Here is a 16,294-nt window from a genome sequence, read left to right on the forward strand (position 1 = left end):
TTTAATGAGAAAAATTACTCTTCATGTTTAAAAAAATCATATAACTTTTTCTTGTTATTTTATATATAAGTAGGAAGGCCTTGTTACCTTTTTCTTTTTTTTTGAAGTATAGTTGTTTTACAACATTGCATTTGTTTCATGTGTGCAACATAGTGATCCAGTGGGATTTTTTTGCACATTATAGGTTATTACAAGATATTGAATATAATTCCATGTTATATAGTAAATCCTTATCACTTATCTATTTTATGTATACTAGTTTGTATCTGTTAATTCCATACTCTTAATTTGTCCCTCCCTCCCTCTCTCCTGTGGTAACCATGAGTTTGTGTTCTATGTGAATCTGTTCCCATTTTGTATATAGATTCATTTGTATTATTTTTTATTTTTTTCAACTTTGAAGGCAGGAAAGATTTTTTTAATGACATTTAATACAAGAGACCCATTGTCTACTCCTGGATATCTCTGTGTCTCCTAAGAGAAGACACTTGTGAGTCCAATTAAAACTCAACTTAAGCCACTAACTTGTGGTCACAACTGTGTCATTCATCTGTGTTTGCCCCACCGTGGTGTCGAGCCCACTGCTCTGTTCAGGGCTGGTTGGTGTTCTACCAATGTCTGCCAATTTAATAAATGACTGAATAAACGAAAAAGTGAATGAGAAAAACTTAGAGCCTTAGCCAGGTTCTCCTTCTGATCATTTAGATGGTGCTTACTTCCAAATTAACTGAGAAGGACCTGGTCCTAGAATAAAAATAAATAGCTTACTAAAAAGTAAAAAAGTTTAAAAAAGTTAAAAAAGTAAAAAACTAGTTTTTTTTTTAAAAAAAAGGCCAATAAAAACAAAACCAGAAAATCAAAGAAATTATAGAAGGTTCCACTTTCAGCTAGGATATTAAAAAGTCACAAAAAACCATCAGTGCCACTGTAACCATGAGAAAACAATAAATTTAGAAATCTTCTGTCATAAAAGATACTGAAAGAGATCCAGACACAAGTCTAAATGAATGGAATTCCAACGAGAGACAAGCCCTAGATGACTGGGCGTGAGTAAGTGGAAGGCAGCTGCTGTTGGTAAAGAAGCTCTGATGGGATGAGGAGGAATGAGCCACATTTCAACCAGCCAGGCCTGGCTGCTTGGCAGATTGGAAAACAGAGAGACAGCCAGCTCTCACTGTAGCCCATTCTCCCTCCCAATATTTTTTTAGGTTAATTTTTATTGTAGTACAGTTGCTTTACAATGTTGTGTAAGTTTCTACTGTACAGCAAAATGAATCAGCTATACATACACATATATCCCCTTTTTTGGATTTCCTTCCCATTTAGGTCACCACAGTGCATTAAGTAGAGTTCCCTGTGCTACACAGTATGTTCTCATTAATTATCTATTTTACATATAGTATCAATAGTGTATAGTGTCAATCCCAATCTACTAATCATCCCACCACCCCCACTCTCCCTGTTGGTATCCCTACGTTTGTTCTCTACATCAGTGTCTCTATTTCTGCTTTGCAAATAAAATCATCTATACCATTTTCTAGATTCTATGTATATGCATTAATATACAGTATTTGTTTCTCTTTCTGACTTACTCCACTCTAGGTCCAACCACATCTCTACAAATGACCCAATTTTGTTCCTTTTTATGGCTGAGTAATATTCTGTTGTATATATGGACCACACCTTCTTCACCCATTCCTCTGTTGATGGACATTTCGGCTGCTTCCATGTCCTTGCTATTGTAAATAGTGCTGCAGTGAACATTGGGGTGCATGTGTCTTTTTGAATTATTGTTTTCTCTGGGTATATGCCCTATAGTGGGATGCTGGGTCATACAGTAGCTCTATTTTTCATTTTTTAAGCAACAGCCATACTGTTTTCCATAGTGGCTGTATCAATTTACATTCCCACCAACAGTGCAAGAGGGTTCCCTTTTCTCCACACCCTCTCCAGCATTTATTTTTTATAGATTTTTTGGTGATGGCCATTCTGACCTGTGTGAGGTGATCTCATTGTAGTTTTTTTTTTTTTTTTTTGCAGTACGCGGGCCTCTCACTGTTGTGGCCTCTCCCATTGCAGAGCACAGGCTCCGGACGCGCAGGCTCAGCGGCCATGGCTCATGGGCCCAGCCGCTCCGCAGCACGTGGGATCTTCCCAGACCAGGGCACGAACCCGTGTCCCCTGCATCGGCAGGTGGACTCTCAACCACTGCGCCACCAGGGAAGCCCCTCATTGTAGTTTTGATTCACAGTTCTCTAATAATTAGTGACGCTGAGCATCTTTTCATGTGTCTCTTGGCCATCTGTATGTTTTCCTGGAGAAATGTCTGTTTAGGTCTTCTGCCCATTTTTTGTTTGGGTTGTTCGTTTCTTTGATATTGAGTGGCATGAGCTGCTTGTATATTTTGGAGATTAAACCTTTGTCAATTGCTTCATTTGCAAATATTTTCTCACATTCTGAGGGTTGTCTTTTCATCTTGTTTTTTGTTTCCTTTGCTATGCAAAGGCTTTTAAGTTTCATTAGGTCCCATTTGGTTTTGTTTTTATTTTCATTACTCTAAGAGGTGAGTCAAAAAAGATCTTGCTGTGATTTATGTCAAAGAGTGTTCTGCCTATGTTTTCCTGTAAGGGTTTTATAGTGTCTGGCCTTACATTTAGGTCTTTAATCCATTTTGAGTTCAATGATTAATTCTTATCAATTCTTCCTTCAACCTCTGCATCTCTCTCTTCTCATATACACCCTAAATAATGCTTTGTTAACTTGTAATAGCTTAAAATAGTTCCTCTTTCCATTGCGCCACTCAAATTCATTCAACATATCTTCTTGATCAATTTCACTCCATAGAGCAAAAACATCTCAGTGCCTCTTCATTCTCCTTGGGAAACATCTCCAATCTGGCCTTCGAAAATTAATTCTGATCCCCAGTCTACATTTCTGACCTTATCTCTTAGTAGCTCTGTAAGGAAATGCCCTATACCATCCTAACAAATTTCCTTAAGGTTTCCTCAGGCCATTGTGCTTCAGTATGTACCACTGCCAGAGGGCAGAATTCCTTTTTAGGCTATTCTACTAAAAATATTCCCATCCTCTATGCCTCCACACCCAGTCACACTCTGACCCCTCTGACCTACTATTTTTTTCTTCATATATCTTAAATCCATGTGAAATTATGTACTATATATGATTGATGTACTTTATATATCAATATGGATATATATATATCCATATATATATATACACACACATACATATGTGTGTATGTTTATTATCTGTCTCTACTACTATTATAGCTCCATGAGGACAGGGACTTTGTTCTGTTCACTATGTATTCCCAGTACCTAGGACAGTGTCTATATTAACTAGGAGATTAGTAAATTCACAAAATGAATTACTGTACTAGCTGAAATGCTACCTCTTCTAGACAAAAATGATATCTCTTCCTCCAATGAAACCCTTTAGCACTGATAGCCAGTATTTTTCATGCAATTTATACTCAACATTGTATGAAGGTAAACTACTCTCCTAGCCTTCATGTAACCCTATATTTAAATTTGAAGGAACTCTAAATTTAAGTTTGTAGAAAAGAAGGGACACATTATAACACTGTGAGATCTTTTTTTTTTTAAGGCTCCTTAAATGATAATATCTGTTAACATTATCTGTTATTTGTTTTGGTAACAAAAAATAAATTTAAAATATGCATCGTTAATATAATCAGCAAAAAAAGCACAACATGTCCTAAAAAATTTTGTTTAATTTCTAAAAAACAGAATAAATATGTTCAAGTAATTACATTACCTGCTATGTCATCTACAATCTCTGTATATGTTCTTCTGGCTATGTCAAGAAATTCATTTATGTTAGACCTCACTGCATAGCACTTCTGAGTCCTCATGTTCAGGCATCCTTTCATGTATCTTGCATCATCATTAATTACTGTTTTAATCTTGTCAAGTATGATTACAAACCTAAAAAAGAACATTATAGGCAATAAGTCAAACAGTTATGTTAATTGATAATTTGAACAACAGTTAACGATAGCAAATAACATATTTTCTTAAAATTATTGCTGAAAATTATTTTGCAAATAAATAAACTATATAAAATTACATAAATTAGGACTGTGACTACATCAATTGTAAACTATTTCATCAGTCATAACTACTCTCCTAAAATAACATGAGACCACCAAAAACAATCCTACAACTGATGATAAACAGATCTCCCAAATTACACATATCAACTGTGTCTGTGAATATAAAATATATCCTTGAAGCACTTTATAAAAATTCTGGCTTCATGCTCATTGACTCAATAAACATTTACTTATACCATGTAGCAATCACTGTGTTAGGTGCAGGGATTCAAAGAAGGATTAACATATGGTCCTTGCCCTCAGTTGGTGCAAGGGAGATTAAGCATATTATGAGACAGTATAACAGGAACCTTTCAATCATCAGTGTCTAAGTGCAGTGATCATGCAGACCAGAAGTCTGGTAACACCTATTTTCCTAACCTTTTATTTTACAGTATTCTGTTCTGTATTTATCTGTAATAATTCGGTTTTATTAACCTCATTTTGTGACCTCACATAAGGTGTGAATCTTGAATCAATAAAATAACAGCTTTTAAGTATCACAAGCCATTTTGTTCAAGAACCAAGGTGCCACTGCTAAAAGCAATACTAAAATTAAACTGTAATTAGATCTTATTCAGTATTCATATAGACTATTCTTTGGTTACATTAAGTCCTTCATGATTTAACACAAAAGAATAATGTATTTTTATATTTGCAAGTCTTTCCATGGAGAATAGTTAAAAAGAAAAAGAAATATTAAAATTTTGTATGATTTCAACTTTTAATGCTATTATAATTGTCCATTAACACAAACCCTCAATGTGCTGTTACCCTATTTATTGGTATTTATAAAATATAATATATAAATAAATTTTTAATGAACAGTTTAAAATTTCTGTTAACCAAAGCTCAATTAATTGTTCTATAGAATATAATTAGAGTTCTTAAAATCAGTTATGATCAGGAAGAAAGAAATAATCTGCTGTTTTATTAACAGTTGAATGACAAAGACCTCTTATCTTCCAAGGAACCATAGTAAGCTCTTAATAAAGGTGTGTTACAGTTCTTCAGAGTAATCTATTAAAGAATAAAGAAAAAGATAATTAAGGATAATAAATTATGACATTATTCAAACAAAGCATTTTAGACTTGTTTGGTACTTTACATTTTACCAAGTATTTTCTTGCTTCATCTTCTCATTTATATACTCATAACAGAAATTTTAGGTATGAAGGTGAAGACAGATTGTATCTGGACCATTTTTCAGATAAAGAGCACATGGCTAAACAGTGGCATCCACTGCTTTACTACTATGACTTTTATTTTTCTTGCTGCCCAACTAACATTAACATTAAACTACTTATTAATGTAGTTTAACTAGTTTAATTAACTACTTATTAATGCAGTTAAACAGTTATCATTGTACATTCAGAGTACTCTACATATAACTCCAAAATTTGGGTTAAATGTATTAATACATTAAACTAAGAAAGTGTTTTGTATATTTGTAAATAGAGCAACTTATCCATTCTTATACGGCAAAAGTAGGGATTTTATTTTGCTTAATTGAAACTATGAGTGATCACTATTTGAATAAACAGAAAAGAGAGAAAACATAGGAAACGTGACTTTTACCTCCTATTTTAGTTTTGTTATGAGGCAATGGCAATAACTTTTTTGCTTATTAATAGAAAAATAATACTTACATACCAATAAAAACTAGAAATGCATAAGAGCATAAAGAAAAACATTTAAATCACTCATTATTCTACCACCCTTCCAAAGATAAATACTCTTAAGTATTATGACATATTTCCTGTCCCTTTTTCAAATCAAAAAATTTATATCATTACATGCTCCTTTTCTCCCCCATCTATTTAAAAATAGATGAAAAAAATCACCATTCTGTAACCATTGGAGTTACTTCAGGTAAAAGTCATTAATAACTAACAAAATCAATGGGTGAAAGTTTGACAAGAAACAGTATATTTACACAGTCTCACGGTATCTCTCCACAGATTACTTATAAATTTATAGTGAAGTAATTAATCAGTTATTATCACCAAGAAGGGAAAGAAAAATGACATCATGTGCCTCCTGATGTAATACACTGAGAAAGATACAACATTGCTCATAGAGTATTATTGCCAAATATGGGTAAGCAGAATTTAATCATGAGGAAACGATCACGCAAACTGAGGAATATCTTATTAAACAACTGACCCGGCACCTGTGGCCGCTGGTTTCCCTGCACATTTGGCACCGCCAGGGCTCTCGTGATCCAAGCAGTCGTACCACCTCTGCACCTAGTCCTCACAGGAGCAGACCAAGAGCTCCAAGGCAGCCTCAGGACCAGACTCCTGTGGGTGGACCACATGCAGAGGTGGGGATAAAACCAAAGCTGAATCCCAGGGATGGGGTGACTAAAGAAGAAGATCTAAAATCTTTCCATCAGCTGTACAAGCTGCAGATCAAACCCCCACAATCAGCTAGGAAGACCCTGTTTTTATGGAATATCTGAGTAGACAATGAGTGTTCCCACAAATGAAAACGGTCTAGCTCTGGCAGCTGTGGACTTTGGGGGCAAGCACACGCAGGAACTGGGCCAGATCAGAGACTGAGTGGTCCCCACAGGGCACACAGCAGGTCCAGAGACCAGCCCAGAGGCAGAGGAGGGCCTCTTGGGGAGGCGGAGGTGAGCTGCGGCTCACGGCATGTAAGGACACTAACAGCGGAGACTCCAGGGAAACATAATTATTACTATTAATTTTATTACATTTTGATTCATTCTGTTGTTGGCTCTAGCTTTTTTTTCTTTCTTTCATTTTGTTTGTTGTTGTTTTAGTTTTTTTTTTTAAATTCAGTCTTCTGGGATCTCCATGGTTTATAAAATATTTTTATTTTTTATACATTTCTATTTTTACTTTGCTTTTATGTTGTTCTGTGTTCTTTTCCCTTATTTTTTTCTTCCTCTTTTCTTTAATATATTTTTCTGTTTTTCTTTTATATTTCCATTTCTACTTTGCTTTTCTGTTGCCTGTTTTTTCCCTTTTTATTATTTTTAAATCGTTTTTATCAGTTTATTCTGTTTCCTTGCTTTATTCTTCATTGGCACACTGTTTTGTTTTTGTTTTTAGGTTATGTGTTTATGTTAGTTTTAATCCTAATTGTTTGATTTCATTTTTGAGTTCTTGTATTTTTCTGGTTGTTCTCTTGATTTTTGTTTTATTTGGCTCTGTTTTGTTTCTTGCACGTGTGTGTGTGTGTTTTCTTGTTTCTGTTTTTGTTTGTTTGATTTTGTTTTTACAATTTCTCCAGGGTTCTGTTTGCCTTTTTTTCTTTAATACATTTTCTATTTGTTAAAATATATTTTTATTTCTACATTACTTTTCTGTTGTTCTGTCTTTTTTCCCTTTTCTCTTTTTCATTTTTTTTTTACATCATTTTTGTCAGCTTGTTTTGTTTCTTTGCTTCATTCTTCCGTTAGAATTCTGCTTTGGTTTTATTTTTTGGTTTTGGGTTTTTGTCAGCTTTCCTCTTAATTGTTTGATTTCATTCTTTGGTTCTTCTGTTTGTCTGGTTGTTCTCTTGCTATTTGATTTATTTGGTTCTGTTTTTGTTTCTTTTCTGTGTGTGCGGCATGTTTCCTTGTTTCTGTTTCCATTTGTTTGATTTTACTTTTTACCATTTGTCTGGGGTTTTGTTAGTTTTTTTTTCTTTTTATCCCCTTTATTGCCAGGATGAGAGACTTGCAGTGTCCTGGTTCCTCGACCAGAAGATGGGCCTGAGGCTCTGGAGTAGCAGCACCGAGTCCAGGATGCTGGACCATGAGAGAATTCCCAGTCCCAGGGAAGATTAACTGCCAAGAGCTCTCACTGAGGCCTCTATCTGAATCCAAGACCCAGGTCCACCCAAGTGCCAGCAGCTCCCAGCACTGGACATGTCATACCAAACAACAAACAAGACAGGAACACAAACCCACCCATCAGCACACAGACTACATCAAGTCATACTAAGCTAACAGACAGCCCAAAACAAATCATCTGACGTGGCCCTGCTCATCAGAGGGAAAAGACTCAGCTCCACCCACTAGAATGCAAGCACCAGTCCCTCCCATCAGGAAGCCTACACAAGACACTGGACCAACACCACCACTGGGGGCAGAGAACAGAAATAAGAGGAACTGTGACCCTGTAGCCTAGGGAAAAGAGACCTTAAATACTGTATATTAGACAAAATAAGAAGACAGAGAAATATATTACAGACAAAGGAGCAAGATAAATATGCACAAGACCAAGTAAATGAAGGGGAAATAGGCAAACTAACTGAAAAAGAATTCAGAGTAATGATAGTAAACATGATCCAAAATCTTGAAAATAGAAGACAGAAAATACAAGAAATGTTTAACAAGGACCTAGAAGAACTAAAGAGCAAACAAACATTAATGAACAACACAAAAACTGAAATAAAATACACTCTAGAAGGAATCAATAACAGAATAACTGAGGGAGAAGAACGGACTAGAGAGCTGGAAGATAAAATGGTGGAAATAAATGTCACAGAGCAGAGTAAAGAAAAAAGAATGAAGAGAATGGAGGACAGTCTCCAAGACCTCTGGGACAACATTAAGCACACCAACATTCAAATTATAGGCGTCCCAGAAGAAGAAGAAAAAAGAAATGGGGCTGAAAATATTTGAAGAGATTATAGTTGAAAAATTCCCCAACATGGGACAGGAAATAGCCACCCAAGTACAGGAAGCACAGAGAGTCCCATACAGGATAAACCCAAGGAGAAACATGCCGAGACACATATTAATCGAGCTAACAAAAATTAAACACAAAGAAAAAATATTAAAAGCAACAAGGGAAAAGCAACAAAAAACATACAAGGGAATCCTCATAAGATTAACAGCTGATATTTCAGCAAAAACTCTACAGACCAGAAGGCAGTGGGAAGATATATTTAAAGTGGTGAAAGGGAAAAACCTACAACCAAGATTACTCTACCCAGCAAGGATCACATTCAGAATCGATGGAGAAATCAAAAGCTTTACAGACAAGCAAGTTAAGAGAATTCAGCAACACCAAACCAGCTTTACAACAAATGCTAAAGGAACTTCTCTAGGCAAGAAACACAAGAGGAGGAAATGACTTACAAAAACAAACCCAGAACAATTAAGATAATGGTACTAGGAACAAACATTTCAATAATTACCTTAAATGTAAATGGATTAAATGCCTCAACCAAAGGACCCAGACTTGCTGAAAGGATACAAAAACGAGACCCATATATATGCTGTCTACAAGAGACACACTTCAGAACAAGGGACACATACAAACTGAAAGTAAAGGGATGGAAAAAAGATATTCCATGAAAATGGAAATCAAAAGATAGCTGGAGTAGCAATACTCATATCAGACAAAATAAACTTTAAAATAAAGACTATTACAAGAGACAAGGAAGGACACTACATAATGATCAAGGGACCAATCCAAGAAGAAGATTTAACAATTGCAAATATCTAAGAACCCAAAATAGGAGCACCTTGATACATAAAGCAAATGCTAACAGCCATAAAAGGGGAAATCAACAGTAACACAATCATAGTAGGTGACTTTAACACCCCACTTTCACCAATGGACAGATCATCCAAACAGAAAATAAATAAGGAAAAAAAAGCTTTAAATGATACATTAAACAAGATGGACTTAATTGATATTTATAGGACATTCCATCCAAACACAATAGAATACACTTTCTTCTCAAGTGCTCATGGAACATTCTCCAGGATAAACCGTATCTTGGGTCACAAATCAAGCCTTGGTAAATTTAAGAAAATTGAAATCGTATCAAGTATCTTTTCCAACCACAATGCTATGAGACTAGATATCAATTACAGGGAAAAAATCTGTAAAAAATACAAAGACATGGAGGCTAAGCAATATGTTACTAAACGACCAAGAGATCACTGAAGAAATCAAAATCAAAAAATACCTGGAAACAAATGACAATGAAAACATGACGACCCAAAACCAATGGGATGCAGCAAAAGCTGTTCTAAGAGGGAAGTTTATAGCAATACAATCCTACCTCAAGAAACAAGAAAAATCTCAAATAAACAACCTAACCTTACACCTAAAGCAATTAGAGAAAGAAGAACCAAAAAAACTCAAAGTTAGCAGAAGGAAAGAAATCATAAAGATCAGAATAGAAATAAATGAAAAAGAAATGAAGGAAACAATAGCAAAGACCAATAAAAATAAAAGCCGGTTCTGGGAGAAGATAACCAAAATTGATAAACCATTAGCCAGACTCATCAGGAAAAAAAGGGAGAAGACTCAAATCAACAGAATTAGAAATGAAAAAGGAGAAGTAACAACTGAAACTGCAGAAATACAAAGGATCATGAGAGACTACTACAAGAAACTATATGTCAATAAATGGGACAACCTGGAAGAAATGGACAAATTCTTAGAAATGCACAAACTTTCAAGACTGAACCAGGAAGAAATAGAAAACATGAACAAGCCAATCACAAGCACTGAAATTGAAATTGTGATTAAAAATCTTCCAACAAACAAAAGTCCAGGACCAGATGGCTTCACAGGCAAATTCTATCAAACATTTAGAGAAGAGCTAACACGTATCCCTCTCAAACTCTTCCAAAATATAGCAGAGGGAGGAACACTCCCAAACTCATTCTATGAGGCCACCATCACCCTGATACCAAAACCAGAAAAAGATGTCACAAAAAGAGAAAACTACAGGCCAATATCACTGAGGAACATAGATGCAAAAATCCTCAACAAAATACTAGCAAACAGAATCCAACAGCACATTAAAAGGATCATACACCATGATCAAGTGGGGTTTATCCCTGGAATGCAAGGATTCTTCAATATATGCAAATCAATCAATGTGATATACCATATTAAGAAACTGAAGTATAAAAACCATATGATAATCTCAATAGATGCAAAAAAAGCTTTTGACAACATTCAGCACCCATTTACGATAAAAACTCTCCAGAAAGTGGGCATAGAGGGAAACTACCTCAACATGATAAAAGCCATATATGACAAACCTACAGCCAACATCATTCTCAATGGTGAAAAACTGAAAGCATTTCCTCTAAGATCAGGAACAAGACAAGGTTGCCCACTCTCACCACTATTATTCAACATAGTTTTGGAAGTTTTAGCCACAACAATCAGAGAAGAAAAAAAAATGAAATGAATCCAAATAGGATAAAAAGAAGTAAAACTGTCACTGTTTACAGATGACATGATACTATACATAGAAAATCCTAAAGATGCCACCAGAAAACTACTATAGCTAATCAATGAATTTGGTAAAGTAGCAGGATACAAAATTAATGCACAGAAACCTCTTGCATTCCTATACACTAACAACAAAAAATCAGAAAGAGAAATCAAGGAAACACTCCCATTTACCATTGCAACAAAAAGAATAAAATACCTAGGAATAAACTTATCTAAGGAGGCCAAAGACTTGTATGTAGAAAACTATATGACACTGATGAATGAAATCAAAGATGATACAAACAGATGGAAAGATATACCATGTTCTTGGATTGGAAGAATCAATATTGTGAAAGTGACTATACTACCCAAAGCATCTACAGATTCAGTGCAATCCCTGTCAAATTACCAATGGCATTTTTCACAGAACTAGAACAAAAAATTTGACAATTTGTATGGAAACACAAAAGACCTTGAATAGCCAAAGCAATACTGAGGAAGAAAAACGGAACTGTAGGAATCAGTCTCCTTGACTACAGATATACTGCAAAGCTATAGTAATCAAGACAGTATGGTACTGGCACGAAACAGAAATATAGATCAATGGAACAGGACCAAAAGCCCTGAGGTAAACCCACGGACATACAGTCACCTTATCTTTGGCAAAGGAGGCAAGAAAATACAATGTAGAAAAGATAGGCTCTTCAATAAGTGGTGCTAGGAAAAGTGGACAGCTACATGTAAAAGAATGAAATTAGAACACTCCCTAACACCATACACAAAAAAAAACTCAAAATGGATTAAAGACCTAAATGTAAGGCCAGACACTATAAAACTCTTAGAGGAAAACATAGGCAGAACACTCTATGACATAAATCACAGCAAGATCTTTCTTGACCCACCTCCTGGAGTAATGGAAATAAAATCAAAAGTAAACAAATGGGACCTAATTAAACTTCAAGCTTTGCACAGCAAAGGAAACCATAACAAGATGAAAAGATAACCCTCAGAATGGGAGAAAATATTTGCAGATGAAGCAAGTGACAAAGGATTAATCTCCAAAATATACAAGCAGCTCTGTAGCTCAATGTCAGAAAAAGAAAGAACCCAATCCAAAAATGAGCAGAAGACTAAATAGACATTTCTCCAAAGAAGACATACAGATTGCCAAGAAACACATGAAAAGATGCTCAACATCATTAATCACTAGAGAAGTGCAAACAACCACAATGAGGTATCTCTTCACACTGGTCACAATGGTCATCATCAAAAAATGTACAAACAATAAATGCTAGAGAGGGTGTGGAGAAAAAGGTTTCCTCCTACACTGTTGGTGGGAATGTAAATTGATACAGCCACTATGGAGGACAATATGGAGGTCCCTTAGAAAGCTAAAAATAGAATTACCATATGATCCAGAAATCCCACTACTGGGCATATACCCTGAGAAAACCATAATTCAAAAAGATACACGTACCACAATGTTCACTGCAGCATTGTTTACAATTGCCAGGACATGGAAGCAAGCTAAATGTCCATCAACACATGAATGGATAAAGATGATGTGGCACATATACACAATGGAATATTACTCAGCCATAAAAAGGAGCAAAACTGAGTTATGTGTACTGAGGTGGATGGACCTAGAGTGTCATACAGAGTGAAGCAAGTTAGTAAGAAAACAAGAAATATCGTATGCTAACACACATATATGGGATCTAAATAAATGGTACTGATGAAACTAGAGGCAGGGCAGGAATAAAGGTGCAAATGTAGAGAATGGACTTGAGGACAGAGAGGGAGAAGGGGAAGCTGAGACGAAGAGAGGGAGTATCACTGACATATATACACTACCAAATGTATATAATGGATGGCTAGTGGGAAGCTGCTGCATAGCACAGGGAGATCAGCTCGATGCTTTGTGACCATCTAGAGGGGTGAGATAGGGAGAGTGGGAGGGAGGCACAAGAGGGAGGGGGTATGGGGATATATGTACACTTATAGCTGACTCACTTTGTTGCACAACAGAAGCTAACACAACACTGGAAAGCAATTATATTCCAATAAAGATATTTTAAAAAAAAACTGACCCTTACTCTTCAAGATGTCAATAACACAAAAGGCAAAGAAAGGCTGAGAAACTTTTCACTTTAAAAAAGTGTAAAGGGGCTTCCCTGGTGGCACAGTGGTTGACAATCCGCCTGCCGATGCAGGGGACATGGGTTCGTGCCCCAGTCCGGGAAGATCCCACATGCCATGGAGCGGCTGGGCCCGTGAGCCATGGTCACTGAGCCTGCGCGTCCGGAGCCTGTGCTCCGCAACGGGAGAGGCCACAACAGTGAGAGGCCCACATACCGCAAAAAAAAAAAAAAAGTGTAAAGAAACTTGACATTAAATACAATGCATGGTCCTTGACTGGATCATGTACCAGGAAAAACAAAAATACCATAAAGAACAGTATTAGGACAACTGAAAAAATGTGAATATAGGCTATATATAATATGCAGTTGATCCTTGAACAACATGGGTTTGAACTGTGAGGGTCCAGTTATGGGTGGATTTTTTTCAATAGTACAATAAATACCACAATACTACGTGATCTGCAGTTAGTTGAATCTGCAGATATGGAACTGCAGATACAGAGGAACTGTGGATGTGGAGGAACTGAATATTCAAAGGGCCAACAATAAGTTATATGCAGAATTTCCACTACACGCAGGGTTGGTGTTCCTGACCCCCATGTTGTTCAAGGGTCAACTTAATAGTATTTTACCAATGTTAAATATCCTGAATTTTTAAATCATATTGTGGTTATGCAAGAGAACATCTTTTTTCTTAGGAGATATGCACTTTAGTATTTAGGTACTGCAACTTATTCTCAAATGGTTCAGTAAGGTAATAATAAGGACAATAATATGTGTGTGTGGAAAGAGAGAGAATATGAGAATTCATTATACTATTCTTGCAACTTACTGTTTGAAATTTTTTCAAAACAAAAAGTTTAAAAACCTGATGCTAGACATGTTTTAAACAACATATACACATAAAAATTACCTTTAAAGGATCCACGAGTTCCAAGGTATGTTTTAGGTATATTAAATTTGTTATCTTTGATTCAGCTGCAGTAATCTATTAAGATAAAAATCCAAATGTGGACACCATAAATATTTAACACATTAATGGGTTTTCCTCTTGAACATTCTACACTTACATTTCCCATACATTTTTATTTATCAACCTCGGCAGGATAACAGCCTAGACAATGATTACAAATTACTGACCCATCATGATAAGCCTAATGCACTAGTCTCCTGTGAGTCTGACAGTGAGAAGAGTTCACCTCACTGTACCCAACTTTCATTTCTATATAAAACGCTTTGTGTCCAGCTTAACCCACAGTAGCAACAGGAGATACAATTCAATACTGACCAGCACTAAGAGACTAAGATTAATTTTAAAAGGCAGAAAAGACACTGATAAATGGATGATACTTGAAAAACTGAATCCAAACCTCCCAGATAGTTATAGAACATAAATTTCCCTCATCGGTTCCTGTTTATGCAAGTAAAACAATTTTCATAATTCCAGTGGTCCAAACTAATTATAGTTTTTCAAAATAAAGCAACATCAACATTCTAAATTTTATAAATAAATTTTTTGAAAATCAAATCATACCATCTCCAAAGCCAAACACTGGTACTAAACCTGGGGAAATGAGGAATGTTTGTGAATGGACTAATTTACCAATACTGACAAGGAGTTTTAGGATATTACAATTATGATGTAATATGCTTGATATAGAGCTGTTTTGTTATTTTTATTGAAATATAGTTGATTTATAATGTTGTACTAGTTTCAAGTATACAGCAAAGTGATTCAGTTTTACATATATATAAATATATCAAGAATATATAAAATTAAATAATATGTAATACATATTCTTTTTTTACATTCTCTTCCATTATAGGTTATTACAAGATATTGAGTATAGTTCCGTGTGCTATTATAAGTAGGCCCTTGCTGGTTTTCTATTTTATATATATTAATGTGTATATTTTAATCCCAAACTCCTAATTTATCCCTCTCCCTCTCCCACTTAGTAACCACAAGTTTGGTTTCTATGTTTGTGAGTCCATTTCTGTTTTGTAAATAAGTTCATTGTGTCATTCTTTGGATTCCACATAAGCGATATCATATGGTATTTCTCCTTCTCTGTCTTGCTTACTTCACTTATCTTGATAATCTCTAGGTCCAACCATGTCGCAAATGGCGTAATTTCATTCTTTTTTATGGCTAATATTCCATTGCGTGTGTGTGTGTGTGTGTGTGTGTGTGTATGCGTGTGTATACATGACATCTTCTTTATCCATTCATCTGTCAATGGACACTTAGGTTGCTTCCATGTCTTGGCTACTGTTTTTTTTTTTTTCTTTAAAATATTTATTTATTTATTTTTGGCTGCATTGGGTCTTCACTGCTGCACGTGGGCTCTCTCTAGCTTTAGCGAGTAGGGGTAACTCTGTTGCGGTGCATGGGCTTCTCATTGCAGTGGTTTATCTTGTTGCAGAGCACGGGCTCTAGGTGCGCGGGCTTCAGTAGTTGTGGCTTGCAGGCTCTAGAGCACAGGCTCAGTAGTTGTGGCGCACAGGCTTAGTTGCTCTGCGGCATGTGGGATCTTCCCGGACCAGGGCTCGAACCCATGTCCTCTGCACTGGCAGGTGGATTCTTAACCACCGTGCCACCAGGGAAGTCCCTTGGTGCATGTATCTTTTTTGAATTGTTTTTCTCCAGATATATGCCTAGTAGTGGGATTGCAGGATCATATGGTAGCTCTATTTTTAGTTTTTTAAGGAACCACCATACTGTTCTCCATAGCGGCTGTACCAATTCACATTCCCACCAACTGTGTAGGAGGGTTCCCTTTCCTCCACACCCTCTCCAGCATTTATTA

The 16,294-nt window shown here is 35.9% G+C and overlaps 1 protein-coding gene across 1 annotated transcript in view; it reads right to left on the bottom strand.

The window, feature by feature from the left end:
- MSH4 (mutS homolog 4) overlaps positions 1-16,294 on the bottom strand; it is a 96,640-nt gene that overhangs the window by 37,307 nt on the left and 43,039 nt on the right. Inside the window, exons 9-11 of the mRNA XM_030865973.2 lie at positions 14,398-14,472; positions 5,091-5,155; positions 3,799-3,968 (exon numbers count right to left, since the gene is read on the bottom strand). Coding sequence (XP_030721833.1) covers positions 3,799-3,968; positions 5,091-5,155; positions 14,398-14,472 — 310 coding nt within the window. The remainder of the gene's footprint in view (positions 1-3,798; positions 3,969-5,090; positions 5,156-14,397; positions 14,473-16,294) is intronic.

The sequence above is a fragment of the Globicephala melas genome, chromosome 1 (assembly GCF_963455315.2).
Source record: "Globicephala melas chromosome 1, mGloMel1.2, whole genome shotgun sequence".
In the NCBI taxonomy this organism is placed as follows: domain Eukaryota; kingdom Metazoa; phylum Chordata; class Mammalia; order Artiodactyla; family Delphinidae; genus Globicephala; species Globicephala melas.